The following is a 23,950-nucleotide window of genomic DNA, read 5'->3' as shown; positions in this document are numbered from 1 at the left end:
AATTACCTGAAAAGGAATGTTGTAATACGTTTAATATTTCAGTAAAAAGTACTATTTTAGGCATAGAACTTTGACATTATTTTCCTAAAAATAGAATGGATTGATATGCAGGATCATCAAATTAAGGGTCAAAGGTGACAAACCAGGACAAAGGGCATGCAGCTCATTTTCAAGCAATCAGTTTCTAGTTTTTTCATGGCTGAACAAAAGCTTAATTATATAGAAAAAAGGACTTAGTGTTGAATGACCAGTTCTAGTGGTGGAAAAACATGTTTTAAATTCTCTACATATTTCAAATCACTATTTTTTATTTGGGGATGCAAGAACCAAAATGCTACTTTTATATTTTTCAAACATTCTTTTATGTAACATTTTTTTCAGACTCTACAAAAACATTTCAATGAAAATATTCTATGCTGTAAAGGCTAAAAGCAGATTTTACTTTTTTTGTAGTTTTAAATTTTTGAAAAAAATCTGTAAATTAGGTTTTATCTTTTTGCATTAGTCTCTTAGTATATAATTTCTGCTAGTTAAAATCCTATTATTTTTATTTAGTATTACATTTATTACACCATTAGATCATTGGCAGTGATGTAAGAGTGAGCAGCCTCTAAAACATTTCTTGATCTTTGTTAAATGTTTATTGAAAGTATTTTAAATGCACTGAAAGTTCTCATTTAGTTGTTAATCTCTTGTGATATAAATTTTTAACCACTAATGTTGTTTATTAAAACTTAAAATGTATTATCAAATAAAATTGTTTTGTTAATACTGTAACTAACTAGAAGTGTTTAGGTTTATTTAGAGTCATTTTTGCTTACTATATCAAGAAGCTTCTCTAAAGTTTTCATCTTACAGTTATGGTGGACCTTCCAAGTATATGTGATTAGCTTCATTAAGACAGGAATTTTGCCATTATTTTGAGCTTTATTACATAAAACTATTGTTTCTTATGGTGAAAAATAGAGTTTTCATTAGCAGAACCAGCTGCTGTGCCTTAATTGTGTTACAACATTCACATTCAAGTTAAAGAATTGTTTACCAATTAACATTTAACATTTGTGCCATAGTGCCTTTAAACAGTATTGACAGTTTGCCAGTTGAATTAAATTATTATTTATTGAAGTTTTTTATTTTCCAGAATAAATTTTTTTTTACTATAGTGTTTGAAGAGAATGCTAGAGCTGCTTATATTTTATGTGAAACCAATAAAATTTGTTTGTAAAATGGTTGAGAAAGTTCAATTCATCTCTGTATTTCAGCTGTATTACAAATATTAGCCTCTAAGGTTAAATGTTTACATAATGTATTATAAATAATAAAAAGTAATGTATTATAATTTACTTCATAAATATAAAAATGCAATTTTAAAATGTTTTCTTAAAGTTATATAAATTCATTCTCTCAAGATAATGTTCTAAATATTTTAGTAAATGTGAATTTTCCTGTGTTAACATTCTAATACCAATGGTTTTTCAACTGTATAAAGAAGTCACATGTAAATATTTGTTTTACTTTAGTTCAAAGTAGGTTATTTTCTTTAATTTTTCTGTATCTATGTGTAGGTGAGAATATAGCATTTTCAATTTTATCTAAAATTGCAGTAGGATGTTCAGTTAAATTACAAAATGATTTATCCTGATTTTACTTAGGCAGCATTTGAATTTATCTATTGACTCAATTTGCAAAAAATAATTACAGTGAAGTGTTTTAATACATATTACCATTCTTTAGAGGACAGAGTAAGAAAACATTTTCATAAAGCACATACATTGACTTCAATATTGAATTTCTGCATCTAATATTTTATTTCAAATGTATATATGTTGTATTTAAGCTACAACAAATATAATAATTATTGTGCTTTAGGCTTTACTCTGGTGTTTGTGTAGAATGTTTGCTATATGATCTTAAGTAGTCATTTTTTAAAAACCTTTTCTCCTAAATATTCTAAGAAGAAAAAATCACATTGTTGCCTATTTTGCTTTCCAAAGAATGTATTTAGTTCAATGATAATTGAGATATATTGTAAATAGATTAATTTCTGTTATAAGCCATAAAGTGAATATTTTATTTAGTAAACTATAATGTACTTTACACTTAGATTATTTTGAAAAATACTGATAATAGAAACAAAATTTGTTATTTTAGATATCCTTTTAAATGTTGAGAAATTGTAGTGATGAGAATAAGTAATGAAATAATTTTCCTTTTGTTATAGTGAATATTTTTTATTGCTAAATGTTTTTTGCCAACTTAAAGTAACTGTTTTTTTTAGAAGTAAAAACTAACATGATGTAAATTGAATTGAAATAAAGTTCTGAGTAATATGTAATAGCATTTTATTTTTATTTGTTACTACTCAATTCTTTGGGCTTAAGAACTTGGCAGTTTTTAAATAAGTTACTGTGTATAGTACAGTAGTAATCATTTTCTTTTACATTGAATAGTTGCAGTAGTGGATTAATAATATGTAAAATACTTGAGAAGAATATTGTTACATATTTTAATAGGAATTGTGAAATCTAAGAATGTAGTGAATAGTGTTAATAAGTTAAGCAATTTTATGATAGTGTATATTTAAAGTAAAATATTGAAATCACTTCACATGTATTTTTTCACATTTGCAGTAGTCAAGTGATTAATTGCCGATTACATTCTCTTTTATTAAAAGGTGGTTTTAAGAAAATTTTGTATACAAGTCCATTTAATTCATAAAAGCCATCCTAGGAATAGTCAGCTGGGGTTCAGAAATTCATTAAGTCATTGATTCATTACAAAATATGTATCGAACACTAAAGAATGCTAGGATTACAATGATGAGCTAAATATACACAATTTCCTCCACCCCTCACCACCACAGAGCATAGCGTCAAGTTGGGACAGGGAACATTTTCATGGACTCTTACAGCCAATTACAGTACAGTATTACATGGTAGAGGCATTGTACTCAGTATGGAACAATAAGAAAAAGAGATCTAAGTGGAGATTTAAATGATTAAAAGATTATTCCAGTGAAGGAGCAGAGAAAGGTATTTTAGGATATTACAGTTTTAATTAGATTTTTGTTTTCTAAAATTTACCAAAAACTATAGTATCAAATGAAAATACCCATGTATGAAATTACAGAAAGCTGTTTTTGGAGTATTCATGCATTTAAAGGCTTATTTTTTATTCTTTATCATTACTTCATGTTAAAAAATAGTCACCTATAGTAAAGATAGGAACATTTAATATTTATCTCATTCCTAAAATAGTTTTTCAGTAAACACTGGGTGGATGGATTTTAATATCTATCTTTAAATTTAATTCTTTTTTTAACCTACTCTTGTTTTTGAAAAGTTTTAAACCATTACTTAACATCAATGAAATATATTAATGTCAGAATAATTCCATCTTACTTTTTCTTTTGAAAGGGATGATAATATTAAAACTGTCAATAACCAAAAAAATACCATATGTCAGGTTTGGATAGTGAAAAATCTGAATATCTTTATCACTCAAATCTGTAGTAGTATTTAGCTAACTTTCTTACACCATTTGATTTTCTCTTTATTAAACCTACCATTTATAATTAAATGAATTATTTGAAAAAATTTTTAGACAAATCCCTATTGACTGTTTTTACACAGTTTTCAAATATGTTGGTTTGAACTTTTCTGTAACTATAAGCACATAGAGAAGATTTAGCATAGGCTCTGTGCTATTGGAATAGGAAAACATGAGCGAGGGTTTTTGCTGAAATTTATGTACAATATTTAAATATACTCCCACTTAAACGAAATGTACAAAATAAAACTATAGGTTCAATATAAAGGAAAACTTTCGATAAGTTTTAATAATGAATTTTGTTAACTTTAGGGTCTGTCATTGTCTTCTGTCTTTTGGTTGTAAACACAGGATAACTGAAGGATTTAATGTGCAGAGGTTCACGTGCCTTTTGTTCACATTCTTCCTCTATTCTTTTCAAATCTTACTCATTGGGATTGTCATCCTTTGTAAGAAGAATCTTGGGTCAACATTCAGTAGAACTCTGCACTTGGAAAAGCTTCCATTTCGTTTGGAGAAGAAAATTAGATTGCAACTTAAAGAATTTACACATAATGGTTTATTTTTCGTGAGTTGATACAGTAGGTATAGTGTGTAAAACTTAGTTAAGGGAAGAAAGACAACCCTGGGTGGTAGTAGGTGAGTGGATGCATGTTCAAACCAAGCTATTTTCCAAACCTCAATAACTCTAAACCCAGGCAAAAAATAATTCAGTGGTCAGCAAGAGTTTCTCTTCCAATTGCTATACTTCATTACTGGATAACTTCTTTATTTCAAGTTTTACTGTGTCATGACATCTGCCAGTAGATATATTAGAAACATCAGTACTTACATTTTTGAAACGAGCTATTTTTGCTTTTTAAAATGTAGGTTCATATATCTTAGATACCTTTAATTAAATATACTTAATGATTAAGTGTATTACTATTAATTTTTTTCTCACAAAGTATGTGAATGTAATGGACCCAAACTGAATAGTACAGTACCACAATTATATTCTCATGATTTATCTTCTAAAATATATCTGAAGAGAATAGCCAAATAAGTTCATCAATAAAATGTTGTAAGTTAGGTTGATTTTTTAATGGAGGCTTAAAAAAATTGGATTTTTGAATTACAGTGTAAAACATTAAAAAAAATTAAAACTATTCTTCGTGAAAATGGGTCATGAACAATTAAGAGTAATCTTAATGATCTTGCTTAAGATGTTTTTTTAAACCAATGTCCTTTAATAGGAATGAAAGGCAAGTTTATGCCAATTGGTTATGTGATTTTGCTGGGTGAGTCTTAAATTGTTAAAAAAAAGTTTACAGGTCATGTCACAGAGTCAAACACCTAGGCATTTTATTGCTTTCTAATAAACCATTAAACTGAATAAGAGGCAATTAAATAGGCAATTAATGTAGTACTGACTTGAGCTCTCTGATTTTAGGTTCTTCAGAAGACGATGAGGTCATTCAACCAGGTTTCATCAGCCCCAGGTTAGTCTTTACTTTTTTTTTCCAATTAAATATTTAACTTGACTAAGGTTTTAAAAAGGTTATTCGAGGCATATAAGAAAACTTGACAGCCCTCAGGAATTCTCCACTTTGGCAAGATGGGTACCATATCCTACTGTACTCCAGATGATTTCATCTATAAACTGATACTCCCACCAGAATTGCATGGATGAAATATTCTAATTAACTCCTTTTTCTTCTGATTTTAGCAGTGTTGGATTTTGTGATTTCCTTTTCCATTTGTCATGCAAGATAAATAATAGATATTTAAATGCTTGTGGAGATTTGTGGCTTGTTGATTTTGTAACTCCCATATCAAAATAGGAACTGACAGATACCTGTTTGAATTAATTTAAAGATGACACTTGGTGCTATTTCCTGATAACTTACCATAACATAAATAGCACATTATATTAAACATTTTTCAGGAATTCAGGAAATTTTCTTAATCTAGGAAGCTCCATTTAGTTTGCTTTTCATTAACATGTATGAAATTTGTTCCTCATTATACTGTAAAAATAAATCATTCGAACTTTTAACAATTTAAACCTAGACTTTTAAAAATATATATCCTTTTATTTATTTAGGTGTGCTATAAAACCTAGACTTTTGATACATAAATATTTACTTTTATTACTGAAATTAACTGAAAACTTATAACACTTTTCAATAACAATTCTATTTGATAATAGTGTAGTATTTTGGCTTCTGCTCTGCTGAATTTAGTGTCTTGGGTCTACTTTTGATTAATACTATTTTGAAAACACACTTAGCTGTAATATGACAAAGTTTATGAGCATTAATAAGTACAAATAAAAAGCTGTTATTTTATTTTTAAGCTTATTAAATATAAGATTGTAGGTAGCAAGAGGAAGTAGTAGGGATCAAATCTTTAATGAGGAAGCCACTGATAGGCTCTGCCATTTGACAAACACTTGACTTTTCTCTAGAGTGAATCCTTTGACATGGAGATGATGCTTTTAATGAGTATCATGAAAAAGAAGATTCTGAAAAGTTGGTACAATATTTTCATTACCAACGAGTTGCCCCTTACTACTGATTATATTTTTTCTCTGGTGGCAGATTGGAGGCAGTCCAGAGGCCTTTTTCTTTTCTGTTGGGAAATAATGTTAACGCCAATGTGTTAAGTGACTGCAATAAAGTTTCATGTCTGTGTTTCCTTGTGATTAAAAAAGGGTTGGCCAGGGAGAGGTTCCACTTTGACCACAAGAAAGTTTATTTCCAGAGATTACATTTAAGCTGAAAGACTTGAACATTGACTGGTTCAGTCTCCTCACTTTGCAGATGAGGAAACTGAGGCCGAGAGTAGCTCAATGATTAGCCTAAGGTCATAAGGTTATTAAATGGGACCAGAACTCTGGCCTCTAGTTTCTTTCTTTCTTTTCTTTTTTTTTTTTAATTTTATTTATTTTAAGTAATCTCTACACCCAACATGGGGCTCGAACTCACAACCCCCGAGATCACGGGTCCCATGCTCTACCAAACTGAGCCAGCCAGGCACCCCTGGTCTCCAGTATATAGTTAGATCTTTTTTCTCCACAGATTTGCTTCTTATATAGGTATCTTTAAAGCCTGAAGATTTCTTCTCACTTGCCTAATCTTTCACTCCTGCTTTCTTTCCTTTCCATTTTCCCTCTACCTCTCCCTTTCCCCCAAATAAACTTAAAGTGAAGATATTAAAAGAAATAACTTGGAAGCAGTCCACACTCTTATTTCAGCTTATTATTTCTTTTGATGAGATTAAGTTTTAAAGAATAAACTTTCATTCATTACTTTGGGAGACAGGGAAAGACTTGTATGTTTACATTATTTAGTGTAATTTCTACAGACTGAAAATACTCACTGCAAAAATATCTTTAAATTATGAAGAATACATGTTCAAGTAGTACAGGTGAAAAATATGACTCATCTTTCAAATAAATCATGAAGCTTCTTTTTGTGCTATTTTGGGCAAAGTAATGTAATGCTTATTACTAAATGATTTTTCAAATCTATTGCTGTTCCAATTAAAATCATTTAAGGAAGTATTGAGCACAATTCAGAAAATATTTGGGGGGAGCAATAATAAAATTATATTCCTCCTTTTCATTGGGGGAGAAGTATGTTAATAGGATTTTTTTCTATTCCAGTTTTTTTTTTAAAGTTTCTACAAAATGGTGGTCTTAAAATAATGCCCCTTTTCTGAATTAATTGTGTTACTTTAGATACTTTGCTGAAACATAACTGACCAAAAGGAAAGAAGGTTATTTTTGAAATATGAAGGCAATTTGTCTGGAAAACTTAAACTTTATGCTAATCGGTTCCTGTTTTTCCATAATTTAATTATACCTGGGGAAATGTGTAAAGATATTTAAGGAAGAATTTTAAGAGATTTTTACAGCTGTGTAAAAATTCTCAAATTGGAACAACTGTGTTTAAGCCAGAGCATTTTGCTTCCAGATAAGGAAATTAAATGAGAACGGAATTTTGCTTTTTGGAAACAAAAACAAAATACCCCCCCAATTCTGAAGTGCCTCTACTATAAGACCAGCGCACCCAGGCGAGTACTCTTTCATTTGACTCCGTATTGTAAGAATTTCAAGAAAAGTTATTTGCCAGTAGTTTGCTGAAACACAGTTTGTGGGAGGGATCGGGAACAGTTTGCCCGACGTGTGGGTCTGCTGCTTTTGGGCGGGAAACCTCACCCGGGGCTCCAGAGCTGGTTCCCTAAAATCATCCCCAGCCGCCCCTCCACCCCCTTCCCCGCATAAGTCTTTTCCTGATCCTCCAAAGGCGCATTGCCACGTTTTCCTGGCTTCCCGAAAGGACGGCGCCAGGGTTCTGTCTGAAGACAGCTCCATTTTAGGTTTAGCCTGGTGGGGGAGTGGGGGTGGGGGTGGTGGTCAGTCTCTGGGGTTCTGATTCAGCGTCCCCCTTGACTTCTCTTAGAAAGCGGAGACTGACATCTCACAGATAAAGGGACCAAATTATAAGTGCTATACATCTGGAAATGCAGTAAAAGTAGTAGATTGTGCCAAGTGTTGCCTTCATAATAGTGAAGGCAAGGGTTTCTTTTGTTTGGTGTTCTTGGGGACAAAACGACAAATTTAAAAGCCCCTTATTAGTGAGAAATCACCAGCCTTCTTTGGAACGGTTTGACTTCTGGAGAGGAGGTGGTGATGTGATGAATAAAGGGAAAGGTGACTGGGGAGAGAAAGGGGAGAGGACGTTGCTGGGGCGGGAGGTGGAGGGAAAGGGCGGATCTGCTGGCCTGGGGGTCCTGGCGACCCTGGGGCGCAAGCTGCGCGGGAAGACTCGCGGCTGCGAAGGCAGCGCTGGGGCTGCAGACCCCGGCCTTATTTGCCGGGAGGGGAGAGCGCGGGTGGAGTCGCTCGCCACAGTGCCACGGCCCCTCCTCCTAGTTTTAAGAAGAACCGAAGCATTGTTTCTGCTGTAATAGAAGTCATTCATTGCTTATAGTTGACAACCACTTCGGTGGCTCTGGCACCTTTTTCGGTTCCTTGCATTGTACTCTTGGAGTTTTTGAAAAAAAGAAAGAAAGAGAGAGTAAAAGAAAGAAAGAAAGAGAGAAAGAAAGAAAACGACCAATAAAATGTGTACTTCGTTTTTTTAAATGAAGAAATCTTAGATTGTGATGAGCAACAGGCATATGATAGGTTAATTCCTTAATTTTTCTCCCCAGTGTGTTGATGATTCTTTGTAACTACTTGAACTCATTTTTGAAACATTTTGAAAGAACTATGATAAATTAAGCTACTAAAACATTTGGCTTTCACAAAACATGCGTTTTGAGTCAAGCACAGGTCTTTCTGGCACTGAAAACAAGTAGGAAATGAGAAAAAAATTAAAACCAGAAGACTTCAGGAAGGTGACAAATTGGAAAGCATTCTAGGAGATTCATAGGACTATTTTATGTGAAAGAAGCACTCTAAGAGCTTAAAGAGATTATGGTCAGTTTTATAAAAGGCTCTAAGTCTCAAAAGATTGTGGGGGAGGTAGGCAGAAAAGACGAATCTATTTAAACGACAGCACCCTATCCCTGAAAGAGTGATATTTTCTGTCTCACTGTGTCTCCTTCCTTCACTGCTCTCCCTTCCCAATTTCCTCCCCTCCTCCTCTTTTTTCTTCCCTTCTCTCCCTCTGTCTTTCCCCCACCCCCAGGTATGTACACGGATTTGCCTTAAATTCTTTGTGAATGAATGTTAGAGGATTTCTCAGAGTTCCCAGTTGGAAAAAGCCTTCTACACAACTTGAAAGGCTGATGTCCCTCTCAGGAAATGAATGAGTCGATAACCTCTGACACCAGTGACCAGTCCAGTGAACCCTACCTTAATTCCACTAATACTGGAGGCCCCCAATCAGGCAAGGCTGTGACTCTCATAACCATACCATTCAATGTGATTCAGTTACGGTATTTCACACTTTTCATATATAGATTGATAGGTTTGAATCTCATCAAATTTAATAATCAGCAAGGGTTTCAGAATCCACCTATATATTGTTTCTGATTTTATGATCATTAAACTATTTTCTAATTAAAAATAAACTTACAGATAAAATATTGTTTACCATAAATGTGTGTTGGTGACAACACTAGACTATACTGGTCTGTGAATTTTATGATAATTACTTTCATATAAATAGTAGCACTTACCCTCAATTTCCATGAATACTTTTCAGATTATTTTTCTGTTACCAGATGTTGATTTTTTCAGATGTTAATTTTTTTATCAGAAGTTGATTTTTAAAAGTAATTCATTTAAGATATAAAAAACATATAACTTATTTTAAACTAGTTTTTTTCTATTTCATATTATGTGAAATGTTTCACCTGAAATGCCATCTTAAAGTTACTTCATTATAGATCAGTGTAATCAGTTGATTTCTACTATTAAAACAATGCCTAAAACTGTTTTGTTAGCAAATAATTTTTTTGAGCGCTTTTGTTGTTACTCTTGCAAAATCATTTGGATTTTTACACTTTTGCTTTCCTCCCTACCAGCTGGAATATGGTTATTCTCCCCAAAGTAAATAAAATGAGAAAGCTTTGCCTCCTTTCCTGAGAAACAACAAAAGAAATAAACATGAAAAATCTTTCCAAATTGATCAGTCTTGATTGATGCCTTTTACCACAAACAGCTGAAAAGAACATATTTACACACACCCATTTATTTCAGTTCTGAACCAATTAGTATGAATTTATATTTAGTTATTTAATATGGGGACGAGGTGTAAATAGGTGCATTCTGTGGGTTTTCGAAAGCTTTTAGATCCAGAATCCCCACACTTTAGTTTGTGAGAAACAGTGTTAAGAGTTAGGAGTGTAGACATGTTTCAAGAGCCGGGGAGGGGGATTGCGGGTAAGGTGGGGGAGGGTCAACTCGGTAGCTTTGCCGAAGGGAAGTGGTATCTGTACAGTTTCTCCGTAAACTGCTTGTTTAAGAAAATGGGGGGTGGGGTGGGGGAAAGAGTGGTGGGGCGTTTTAATGTTTCAAAGACGGGTTATATTTTATATTTTAAAGGAAGTAAAGCATTTCTAGTTGATCCATAATATTTATTGTAGTATTCAATGAGGGCGGTAATATTGGCGTGAGCATCTAGTAATCAACAATCCTTTGAATCAATTTGAAAGGTAAAGGGTAAGCATTTTGAAACTGGGGCCAGGCCAGAGAAGGGACGGTAGGAGCCTAATCCGTTATTAAATTTTCGTTTATTTGACTCTTCTATCCATTGGTAGTGGACTTTTTAAATGTCAGGGTCCAATCAATATGATATGAATTTACCTTTTTTCTCCCACTTGTCCTCTTTCTTTTCCCCTCCCCCCACCCCTCCCCCCTCCCGCGACCGCTTTTTTTTTTCTTTTTTTTCTCCCCCACCTCTTTCTCTGGCTCTGCAGCCGCCTGTGCTGGCGGCTCCTCTTCACCTCCCCTGCCTGGCGCTCCCCTCCCCCTCCCTGCCCTACGTCGTCTTGCTCTTGGGGAACAATCGCCACTGATTGAGGTTCACTCTATGTTAGGCTGGAAAACTGGGCTGTTATTTAGGAAGTCATTAATCACATCTCCTCCCCCGGAAAGAGATGGCGGAGAAACCTGTGAAGTACAATTCCCCCTTCAAAATGTTCCGAAATGATAAACCTAAACATAATTTGAGTGCATGAAGGTGCTAGCGATTTTTCCGGTAGGATCTTATTTTAAATTTGAAAAAATTTCGGGGCACGATCAGGAAATTGTGTGCTTTCGTCTTATTGTAGGTGTATGCTACTATTATCTAAAGTTTCATGGAGATGTAATTAGGTTTAATTAGATCGTTTGTAAATTATATATTTTCCTCTAAGAACTGAATTAAATATGAAATTTTCACCCCAAGCAGATTTACTACTATGGAGCAGCTGACTTCCTGGGGCGGGGGGGGGGAAGCGTAACATCGGTTGCTTTATTTAAATGGCTTTTTCCCCCTAAATGAGATTATTTAGACAGGCTTGTGTGTAAGGCACGCGTGGGCACATATATGACTGCCGTTTTTCTAAATAGACGATTCACATTCCCTCCATTGTGTTTAAGTAAAAGCACGAAATCAGCATTCTGATTTATCCTAAAGAAGCGTCCCAAATTGTCTTTAAGATAACATGTTTGAGTTTTTCATGTTCATTCATAAATTATTTTGATGTCAGCATAGATGAAATGGCGATTGGTTATCTCTTCCTCTTGCCAGCCCCTTAAGGATCCGAGGTGAAATTAGTAGCAAGAAAGCATGTAATTGACAAAGTCACGTGGCTCAGGGGGCCAGAAACTGGAGAGAGAAGAGAAAAAAATCAAAAGAGGGAAAGCACATTAGACCATGCGAGCTAAATTTGTGATCGCACAAAATCAAGATGTTAGATTGATGCAGAAGATCACTCCGTTCCAAAGGGAAAGTTTTCATCTCACGAGTTTGGAGCAGAGGGCCCGTGGGGCAACATGGCCGAAGGTTAATTTTCTTTTCTATTGTTTTACTGTGATTTTCTCTCTTCCTTTCTCTCCCCCCTCCCCCTTTCCCAACCTTCTTTCCCGGTCCCCCCTTCCCCTTTTACCCCAATACGGGGCATTACCCCCACTCCCCATCGCGCAATGGGGCTTTCTGCAACCTATTGTTATAGATCTCCAAAAATGTTTTGTACCGCCCACACTGATTCACAACTTGAAAAGCTTTCAGTGGGCTATTGTTTGAATTGTTTGAGTGTGATTAAGCGCAGTTTCAGTTAGTGAGCCCAAGAAAACTTTTATACACCTGCCCCCTCCCCCATTCCACCCCAACTTTAATTGAAAGTTATTGGGGGGGAGGGGTATGCACATTGCAAATAACCCTGGATTCACTGCTGCCGCATGTGCATTAACTAGTTCTAACCATCTTCACGATTTCTCTTTCCTCCTCGTGCCCTCAGGAGAGAATAGTTCCGCTGAAAATTTCTCTTTGTAAATGGGATCAGTGTTAAATCAGCAATATGCAAGTAAAGTATCGCATGCTGTATTGTAATATGTGGCTGGAAAATGGAGTTAAATGGAAAAGTACACGTATGTACAGAAAAGTGGAAGTTGATGTGATCAATAGAACAGTGTGGCTCCCTCCTCCCCACGCTTCCCCCTTTTAACCCTTTCTTTTTAAATATTTTCCGTACAAGAAAAGAATCAACCATTTATTCGAGTTTCTTTCTATTTCCTACCCCCACGCCCCAATCAGTTTTTTTCTCTTTCAACGAACAGTTTGGGAATCCAGACTAACTTACTCTTTTTGTCCTATTCTACTCAGGCGGGGCAAGCAAAGGTGGTGGAGAAGAGCCCGGGAAGCTGCCGGAGCAGGCAGAGGAGGAATCCCAGGTTTTGCACGGAACTGGCCACTGTAAGTGGTTCAATGTGCGAATGGGATTTGGATTCATCTCCATGATAAACCGAGAGGGAAGCCCCTTGGATATTCCAGTCGATGTGTTTGTACACCAAGTAAGCCAAACTTCTATCCCCCCTCTTCTTTTTTTCCATGTGCAGGAGTTGGTCAGTAGGTTTGTCAATGGACGAACACTGAAAGAGAAAATCTTCCTTACCATCCTGAGTTAATCCGGTTTTTAGGGTATGTGTATGGGCCCCTTACTGGGTATCTTTTCCTAAACAGAAAATGAAATCTTTGAAATTTCACTGCTTGGGTGCTGGTTGGTGACTTTATTAGCAAGTTCCCCTCTTCATTCGACAGCGAAATTGCTGTAGTGTAGCTTCCGGTGTTAAGGGTTACAATATACTCTGTCGCCTTTGCTGAGTGAATGAGTGGGGAAATGAATGAAGAAACAGTGATCATTTTAAGTTTAAAAAAATTTGCTATTATAGGAAATCCTTACTTGAGATATCTTAAGTCACAGTAGCTTCCCCTATTATTTCGTTTCTGCCTCCCTGATAGTTATTTGGAGATTCAAATAAAAATAATTTGATTTTACAGTAAAATAAAATAGAACACTGTTGGCCAACTGTGGATTTGAAGAAATGCCAAGAGAAGATGTTTGGTAATCGAACGTTGTAGAAATGTGCTCCCTTGTAGGGCATAGGTCCAAGGATACTGTCTCTTTAAGAAACTGAACTCAAAAAACATGTGGCCAGCTGTGGCTCTAGTTTGTGTTTAAAATGTTCTAGTCGGCTATTTTGGGTAAATTTCCACCATTCCTTATATTGTGTTGTAATTTTTAAGGTGCTTAAATACCAAACAGAATGTCATTGCTTACTATTTTCAAAATTTTAACCTGGAAACAAGTGAACTAATACTACTCTTCCATTTTCACTCCTCTATTGCTTAATCTATAGCAAAAAAAAAAATTACAGTTTGTGAGCTTGATTATTTCATTGAAAGAAGTTAATTATCTGTAAGGAATTCTTAGGAGTAAAGGGATTTAAGACCAAAGAGGTTTATTTTGGCCTGACATTTAAGTTTAAAAAATTGAATGAATGGCTCTCAATACTACAGATTGACACATACATGCAAGAAATACTTAGTATATTTGCAAGAAAAGTGTGTATTTTATTTGATACTGTGTTGCATGTTCCTGGTAATATTTACAACGCCCTTTACTCCCCAAGGAATATCATCTTCAAATTAAGTATATAAACAATAGAAACATATGAAACCATTCTGTTTTGATCTGTTGTCTTGTGGTGGTTGGTAGCTTCCTGACCTTGCTGTGTGGTGTGTGTTTTCCTTTCCTAAGGGCCTGGCCATCATTATTGGCTGTTTACATGTGGAAGGATCAGCATAATCTGTGAATTGAAACAGGGTTTAAATATATAAATAGAAGTCCATAGACAGGCTACTGGATTTTATGCCTCTTACTTTATATTGCAAAATGAACCTACATTTTCTGCCTTTTTCCTCCCTATACTGAATGACTGAAATCATTGACAAATCCATTTTCTCTCAGGCTCTGGCTTTCCCCACTTTGAACCTTCTTTAGGTTGTTAAATTGTTCTTTATGATCTCATAAATTTGTTTTATAGATGAATGAAAAAAAATAGCCCTTTTCTTCTTTGATCACACCTTGTTATAATTTGTTTTCCTGTGTTTACCTTTTAATACATTCAAATATTAGACATTTTATTAACCAGTATTAATATTTAGAACCACAAGACATCCAAATTTAAGCTATTTAATGGTTATATGTTGGTAAACTTAAGTATATCCACTGAATTATGAAATACTATATTGCTGGAAAAGTTTTATTTATAGGTAGTGAACAGTTTCTAGAGTACAAATGTTGATTATTACTATTAAGCTTGCTTTAATCTTCTGTTACAAATCATGTATTTACTAATAAAACAGTATTAAAATGATGTATGAGAAAAATTCTCATAAAATGTATATATTTGTGTTCTTACATTTTTAGGAAGAAGTATGTAAAAAAGTTGATAAAACTTAAGTATTAGCATTTTTGTGATGTAACAAACCAGGGCAGTGATATTCTTTAAGTTAAAATTAGAAAGTGATACTTCAGGGAATTTTTTTGATGGCTACAGTATTCATTTTTTGAAATATATCTCACTTTTTTCGTAGGGAAAAATTACATAGATTTCAGTTGTTTTTTTTTTCTTCTTGATTTTGATGCCTTGGTGGAGGAGTTTCTCTTATATTGGGACTCACATAAATTGCATATAAATCATATGAATAATTGTTTTGAACAAGGCAGGAATCCTACAGATTTTAGCCAAGCATTTGCAGGTAATAATAAATAGTCATAAATGATGTGTGCAGGTATCATGTCAGCATCACTTACACAATCAGGTTACAATTCAGGACCATTTAACAAAAGTTTTAAAAATACTTTTAAACTTATTATTTTACTGGCATTTTTACTGTATGAGAATTTTTGAAAGCATACTATGTTTAATATATGACTCAAATTAGATTTTTCCCACATTATCTACATACTATTATGTTATGAAAGAATAAGCATGGTAGGTAATTAGGAATTTTAAATATTCAACTGGACTGATATCTACTCATTATTTTAAGTACATGGAATAGTTTTGGGTTTTGGTTTTTTTTTTTTTGAGTCTTCAGAAGTACATGTGTCACTAGATATTTTTTAAGTACTATGAAACATTTTTAGTAGTATGTATTCGGGGAAATAAAAAAAAATCATTTTAGTTTAATGTAATGTTTAAAAATTCATGCTGTGGCTTCCAGGATTTTTTTTTCTTTAAAAAATATTGACTACGTATACTTCAACAAAAAATAAATAAATAAAATACATAAACAGGAATAGCAAAAAATAGCTCTACTGCAAAGAATTGCACATCAAGAACAATTTAGTTGTTATGAAATGAAGAGAATATATGCATGTGTAGTTTTAAAATAGAGCTGTACATTAATAGTTAACATAATTCTATTTAAAATTTGTTGGCAAGAGTACAGTCACACTTTCTTCTGATCTCTGTAGTGTCACCAATTTCTCAAAAATAAACATGCCTTAGGTGCTGTACCCTTCTTATCTTTAGACTTGTTGATAAATGCAGTGAGATTCTGCTATTTGAGGATGGTATGTGACCACTGGTGGTTTAAAAATGACAGTCTTCGTTTGACTTCCTAATATTAAATTGTGATTTAAATGATCATATGATTATGGATTGGTAATAAATATATGTATTCTGACACACGTTAATATGGAAACGATAGCATTTAATAATATTTTTAAAAACTTACAAGAATATATAAATACTGTATTTTTGAATTTTGTTACAGCTTATTGTTTTTGAGTTGTTCCTTAAAATATTTAATAATTAAAATTGGACAATTTTGATGATGATTTAGTTTGTAAATAGGATACATTTGTAGGAATTTCTTACTTGAGGATCCAGTGCAAAGCAGAGATTTGTCTCTCAATTGAAGTAAGAACATACATACATGGTTAATGCAGATTTGTAAGTCTAGGTTGCTTTTGCTTCTAAGGCGATTTCATCAGTTTGAGTATAATTATTTTGTTAGGTGCTAATAATTAATACTTCTTTTAGTTTATTGTTACTGATAAGTTAAAAAAATTGCATTCACAGTTAGATTGTGGGATAACATACTTAAATTACCTGGATAGGTCTCTTGCAACCTTTTGAAATATTATAAACTTTCACAGAACTTAAATATTTAATGATAGTTTAGATGAGTCACATGGTTTTAAAGTTAGATCTTTTTGGAGAAGGGCAATGTTCCCTAATAACTACTTATTGATGTTTATTATCATTTAAGTTTTCCTTTACATAAATTTTGATATTTATTTCCAAAGTCATTTTCTCACCTAATGAGAAAAAATAAACTTTATTTTGTTGGGGCGGGGGTATAGAATCCATTCTCATTATTTTCCTCTCTTCAGCCCATTTGCATAATAATATTTTCTTTGCTTTTTGGGTTACATATCTAGAATTCTTTGCCATCAACTATGGTATAAAGAATTTTTAATATAAATGTATTTCATTTATTTCACTATTTATGTAAGAATTTTTTTTTCCAGAGAGAAAGAATAGTGTCAAAATGACTGTAATTTAGCTACCATTACTTAATAGGCTTAAATATTTATTAATAATTTGGTTTTGAATTCTTAATTTACTTTTCAAGTATTGATGTTTTCTTCTTATGCTCTTTATTTCTGGTTTATACTTTGATCTTAATGGAAAACACAAATGTCCATATTACAACGATTTAATATATTTTTTATGTTCCTTTTATTAGTTTGCTCAGAAAACATCTCAAAGCAATGGAAACAGAAATAAGAATAATTCTGTAACTGAGATAAATTTAAGGCATTTTTATTAACAGTATATGATATGAAAACATTTGGAGATGAATAGTTTCTAAATGCATGAAAATTTTATGTATTATACACAATTCAGTTGATGTAGCAGAGAGTTCTTGTCTCAGTGATTATTAACTATGCAATTCATGAAAACAGATTTACTCTAGTATGTTCATGTTTGAAGATTTTTTTCATATTTCATCACCAATTGATTAGCCATCTTTATTTTTATCATAGTTTAGCATGAATACATTTTTCACAGAATGGTTGTGATTATTATTATTTTTGGGGCTGTTGAAAATATCAGTGTCAAAAATTATTTAGACATAGCAAAATCTTAGAAATTAAAAAATATGATCATTAATAGTTATAGCTCATTTGTTAGTGAATTATACATTTTAATATTTTGAAAATTATTCCTAAAGCTACCAAGTTTTCAAGATGATTTGCCCAGTTGACGAATTTGGAAGAATCCCTAATGAAATGCTTTAAAGCTATTTAATCATAAAATCACATGTAAAGGCATTTAAATCAAAATTTTATGACTTATTGTCTTGAAAGATATTAATTTTCCTTCTGATTTTCAAATGCTGGTCCATTTTCAAGACCTTTTTGTTTTTGTTTACTTCTAAAAAGATATTTTTATTCTAATTCAGTTTAAATTGAATGTGGCCAATATGTGAATTGGCCATATATTTAAGATAGTCTTCCTCATGTTAAATACTATTGATGCATATCAACTATACTTCAATAAAAATGAATAAAGATTTTTGTTGTAAGTTTTAAATATTTTCCTCTTACTTATTTTGTATTTTTTTTGAAGACTATTCACAAAAAATGAAGGCAATAAATCAAAGAATTGTTTTTTAAACAAATATGTGAGAAACCACTTACCAGTATTTAGCATAACAACTTTAACCTACCTTTAACTGAATCTTAGAGTTCTTGGGTTTCATAACAAGTTAAAAACTTCTTTTGTTACCTACATTCAACATGGTAGATAAAAAGTGAGATCATTGTAAATTTTGTTGCTTTGGGGCAGCAAGGAAGACTTATTATTTAAACTTGCCAGAATTCTTTCTGTTCAGAAATTACATAGATCATTGCAGATAGTTTTGTATATCTTAACTGAGTAGTTCTTTTGGTATTGTGAATAACCTAAAAGTTACTAGTTAAAAATATGGTGTGCTGTGTTTTTATTTCTAATCCAAGTATAACCTAAACAAATAAAGTGAGGGTATTTCTGATTAATTAAACTGGAAATGTATTACTTTAAATATGATATTCTTTTGACTTAATTTGGAACTACATATGAACTGTAGTTATTATTATCAATTCTTTATATCTTGAGATATTTCTCACTGAATTTTAAGTAACAAGAAATTCAGCTTGTTCAACATATAGTTACCATAGGTTATGGCATTGTAACATACACAGTCCATAAGAAACTTAAAGGGTTTATAGTCTTTCCTAAAATAATTTGATTACAACATCTTCTAATATTGAAAAGTTAACACTAACATATTCAGGAAAATACATTGTAGTTCAGTGGGGTACATTTAGAAATTATCTTTTAATGAGTACTTCTATTGAATGAGTAACAAAAAAGTATTTGTTATATTGCATTTTGATATATCAGGATTGATTTTATTTTCCATCTAGCAACAAATTGGAAAATTATCTGAAAATTACAGCCCCCCACCCAGTGTCTAAATATTTGACAATTTGGAAATGCTGTCTAACCTAAGATTTATAGATAATTGATAGGCTTAGTCTTCCCTTTCTTTTTAAAACCAGCAGCAAATTGGAGTAATTAATACCTAACTTTTCGGGGTGTTATATAAATTGTGTAGCAAGTGTGTATTTAATAAATAAACTAAAATGTAACCTAGTCCTTATCACAATAAAATCACACGTAAGTTATTTTCAGTGGAATACATTCATAGTAGAGAATTAAATTGGTATCTTCTTTTATGTGTTCTCTTTAAAATTGGGCACAATGTGTTGTATAATGTTAATAGCTTAATTTCCATTACAGTGAACTACAAAGCATTTTATTATAATTTTATGGCATATAATATTGTTTGTTTAAAATATCAGGATATAAATGGGGTCTTGGAAATGAATTAGTTATACAGGTTGTCTTAATAGTTTGTTTTATCATGGGTTTTACCTGAGTATTCAGTTGTACATAGCCAGTTTGTATATTCTTAAGTATAAGCTAAAGTATTATTTTAAATAGACCTGCTGTGATATATAATACCTTTTGCTCTGTAACTAATTATTTAATCTTTGTGAGGTAGTATACAGTGGAATACCTTCTGGTCACATAGATCAGTATTCAAATCCGAGTTCATTGTTTGTAGGGGGAGTTACCTTGTCAGTGTCTCAGGGTCCCATAAAGGGAGGGGACAAAACAGTAACCACTTTTGTATAGGGTTATTATGAGGATTAAATGTTATTACACATGTAAAGCATTTAATACTGAGCCTGGGAGATAGTAAGGGCTCAGTAATGTTTGTTGTACCTAGTTAATATTACTAAGAAGTGGTAATGTGGTAGACTAAGGAATAAAAAAGGATCAGAAATGAAGGAAAATTTGGATTTGGCTCTGCCACTTGGTGGTTTTCTTAGTTTTGGCTAGTCACTTCCTTCAAGCTTCAGTGTTCCCATAGGTGAAATGTGTTCAATAATATCTTTCCTCCCCATTTTTCAAGGTTAAGGTAAGCTCATTGAGGTAGTATACGTGAAAATAATTTAAGAATGTAACAGTACCAGGTTTTAGTTTTAATTTTTATTTTGAGCACTGTATTTTTATTGATATTCTCACCATGTAAATCATCAAAATTTTTAAAATTTAAATTTTTAAAATTTAATTTTTAAAATTTAAAAGATAGTAAACTCATGTCATTTATTTTTTGGCATTCTCTGCTTTTTTAAGGTATAATTTATATAGAGTAAAATTCACCAACTTAAAGTTACAATTAGATGAGTTTTGACAAATTATGTAACCACCACCACAGTCATGATATGGAACTTTCATCACCCCAAGATTTTCCTTGTGTCCATTTGTAGTCAGTCACCCTTGAAGACAGGAGGTTTAGTTGTTCTATATGATTATTGATATGTCATTGTAACTGGTTAAATGACCTGGCTCTTTTTAACTTTGTCACCTTAGAGATAAGCTACAATTCAGTATCCTTTATCAAATACAGCCCACACTTACTTTAATGTTTTTTGTTTCTCTTTAGAGTTATTTCTACTTGCTTTTTCACTAGTAGTTTCTATGTTTATGAAAATAAGATTAATTAGTATGCATTTCACTGATCTTCTGTCTTAATTTCATTTATCCTGTGGTACTTTTTCATGCAATGTAAATCATTGCCTACCTAAAGGACATAATTAGGCTTATTGATATTCATATTTCTTGTTAGAAATTTAATGAATTTCTTTTTTTTTAGAAATATAATGAATTTCTATCTCAACTGAGTAAACATTCTTAGAGGTATAAATTGGCAAGATGGTCTATTGTGTAAAAGTACTAACTTGTAAGAAAATGGTTACTCTAGAAGCATTTCTGGTTCAATATTTATTCATGTATTTTTTTATTGATCACATAGTAGGTGTAAATCACTCTTGGATGATAGACTTAAGAGTTATGCTCTACAGTTTGCTACATATTATTTTATTCTTTTTAGCAAAATTTTTAATAAGATTTTTCCAATTCTCATTCTTTTCATACAATGTGTAAAAGCAGTGGATCATTTTTTTCCCATAAACCATTCACTTTTTTATGAAACCTAGTTATGTAGCTTCTACCCATTTAAATTGGGGGAAACTATGATAAAATAATAAATGTTAGTTTTCAAATTTTGAGCTAAATACAGTGATTTCTTATCAGTCTTAAAATACATAGTTTTCAGATTTCTTTTTTTTTTAAGATTTATTTATTTATTCATAAGAGACAGTGAGAGAGAGGTGGGACTCGATCCCAGAACCCTGGGATCATTACCTGAGCTGAAGGCAGATGCTTAACCATCTGAGCCACCCAGGCACCCAGTTTTCAGATTTCTTGTGTAGAAACTATCTTTACCAATGTTTAGAATCATTTTACTGTGCTATTAATAACACACTTAACTTTTACTGGCTGTTTTAACCTTTTGTTATAACAGTCCACTTTTTAAAATCAAAACCCACTTTAATTTATTACTTTGTTGGGGAAGAATGAAGGGGCGGACATCGGAGGGGGAGCCGAACCATGAGAGACTATGGACTCTGAGAAAAAAACTGAGGGTTTGGGGGGGATGGGTATTAAAGAGGACACGTTCTGCATGGAGCACTGGGTGTTATAAGCAAACAATGAATCATGGAACACTACATCGAAAACTAATGATGTAATGTATGGTGATTAACATAATATAATAATAAAAAAATTTATTACTTTGTTAATCTTAAAGTTGACATTTATTTCAAAGTCTTTTAAGTTTGCTAATAACTTTAAGGTTTTTGTTCAATTTTATTGTGCTGTATTATCTAAAGACTCTATGTAAAATTCAAATTAACTTTACTCTGGCCATGATTTCTTCATGACCATTTATTCCTTTAGGCTTTGTAAGCAGTTGCCTAGGCCATTACTGATAGTAGCTAGAATGTGCCCAGATACTATAATGCCTAAATTCTTTTATCTTAACATTTTCTTCATTCAGATGAATTCTTTATCCTTAGTTCAGTTTGTAACAGAAGTCTGACAACACAGGTTCTATCTCTTGCTTTAAAAACTTCATGGATCCTCGATATATTGTGGAGCTTGGAATGAATTTTTTCAACTGTTTTTCCAAAGTATGACTTTAATAATACATCATTTTGCTTACAATATTGGAACACTGGTACTTGGAGACTAATTCCACTTTCAACAACTTCCTTAAATCAATTAAATGATATTAGAGACACATAACCTAACACAGTTCTGTGTAAGTCATACATTTAAGATAAATGAATAAATTTTTTTTCAATTTTAACAAGTAAAAAAAGCTTTTTTTTTTTTTAGGATTGGTTAAACTATGAATCTGAAATTTAATCACAGTAATGAGCTCATTTATTTAGCTCTCTAATTAAAATTTTTAGTTGAATACTAAATCTAAGGACAGTTGGATTTGCACGTTTGCCCCTTTCACTGTTTCCTCCCCCATGCCATTGAAGAATTTTGAATGGTGAGGAATTTGCGCCCTTTGGCTCAGGTTGCAGACCCACTTGATCAAACCAGAGAAGCTGGGGTCAGAACTATTCATTGCTTATCTTTTCCTTGGGCCACTTGTAAATCCTGCCTTTCTGCTCTGTAAAAAATCTCTTTCTGTTAGACTTAAAATAAAGCCTGGAGTATAAAAATGGGCATAATAGTTGATGCTTGATGCTAAATTTCACTAATTTAGAAGTTTTTCATTGCATTGCAATTTATTTGGTGTATATAATTTCATTTAAATACATGTTATTTCATAAGCTATTATAAAAGCACCCTGTTGGTAGTGAAAGTGTAATGATATTCTATCTTAGGTTGAGATTTTACAGCTTTGAAATGTCGTGATTACTTTAAAGTAAATTGAATTAGTTAATTTCAATCAGAACTATAAAAAGGCTCAAAGTGTTTATTTTGTTTTGATATATTTAATTTCCAGTATTTATACTGACAGTTAAAATTTGCTTAAATCAATTATAGTACCAGTTTATGAACTGTTATCAGTAATGGTGTGAAGACTTTAAATACAGAGCCAGGTTTAAAACAAACACAAAACACTTTGTTCTTATCTCAGCATCCCTTAAAAGTATACAGCTCTGGTTCAGGACCTCAGGACCACCCATCACCCTGGACATTGGATACTCCTATTTATTCAAGAAGCTTGTGAAGTATCTGTGTGCCAGTGGGGGATGGTGTGTGTATCTGCTAGGGAATCACAGTTAGGTGATTTTACCCCAACAAAAGCAGCAACATTGTTTAGAAACGGAATTAGGTTCCTATAGAATTTTCCAGTTACGAAAACTAACTTACATTAAATGCTTCTTATTTTCTGTAAGCTTTGGTTGCCGTTTTCACATTTTTGATGCTTTCAGAAGGTTTGAGTGGGCCCCCATTAAGATTTTAACCTCAATCCATTACAGCTTTTTGGCTTGCAGGCCCCACCCATTGGCCTTGGATAGCTAATACCGAGCTTTTGTTTCTTCCTGTAGAAAGGAAAGAAAACTGTTCTTTCTCTTTCATTGTGTAAGTCATGTGACTTCCCTTTTGGTTAGCTACAGATAGAATGGAAGTGAATCTCAAAATGAGTAAGATATCAAAGTTTTATGTTTATATGAAATATTCATGAAAATATTTATTGAATTCATGTGTTTTATGCATTAAAATATTTGTTTTTCAACAACTATACCTCAGTTTACATACATGCTGTTGTTTTTCTTAGAAAGCCAAAAAAGGTCACTTAAATAGATTTTTCAAATACTACTCCTCTTGTTATCTACATTGTGGTACCTTCATAGTGTACTTATTTTTCTATTTTCTTTTAGCATCATTTGGAGTTTCTGAATTGTAGCTTATTTCTCA

At 32.5% G+C, this 23,950-nt stretch overlaps 1 protein-coding gene across 1 annotated transcript in view; it reads left to right on the top strand.

Moving 5' to 3' along the window:
- The first annotated feature begins 11,786 nt into the window (after positions 1 to 11,786).
- LIN28B (lin-28 homolog B) overlaps positions 11,787 to 23,950 on the top strand; it is a 118,305-nt gene continuing 106,141 nt past the window's right edge. Inside the window, exons 1-2 of the mRNA XM_027603369.1 lie at positions 11,787 to 12,035; positions 12,855 to 13,042. Coding sequence (XP_027459170.1) covers positions 12,026 to 12,035; positions 12,855 to 13,042 — 198 coding nt within the window. The 5' untranslated portion in view covers positions 11,787 to 12,025. The remainder of the gene's footprint in view (positions 12,036 to 12,854; positions 13,043 to 23,950) is intronic.

The sequence above is a fragment of the Zalophus californianus genome, chromosome 7, assembly GCF_009762305.2.
Source record: "Zalophus californianus isolate mZalCal1 chromosome 7, mZalCal1.pri.v2, whole genome shotgun sequence".
In the NCBI taxonomy this organism is placed as follows: Eukaryota; Metazoa; Chordata; class Mammalia; order Carnivora; family Otariidae; genus Zalophus; species Zalophus californianus.
The sequence above is the reverse complement of the archived record's forward strand: the minus strand, read 5'-3'. Positions and strand labels throughout refer to the sequence as shown.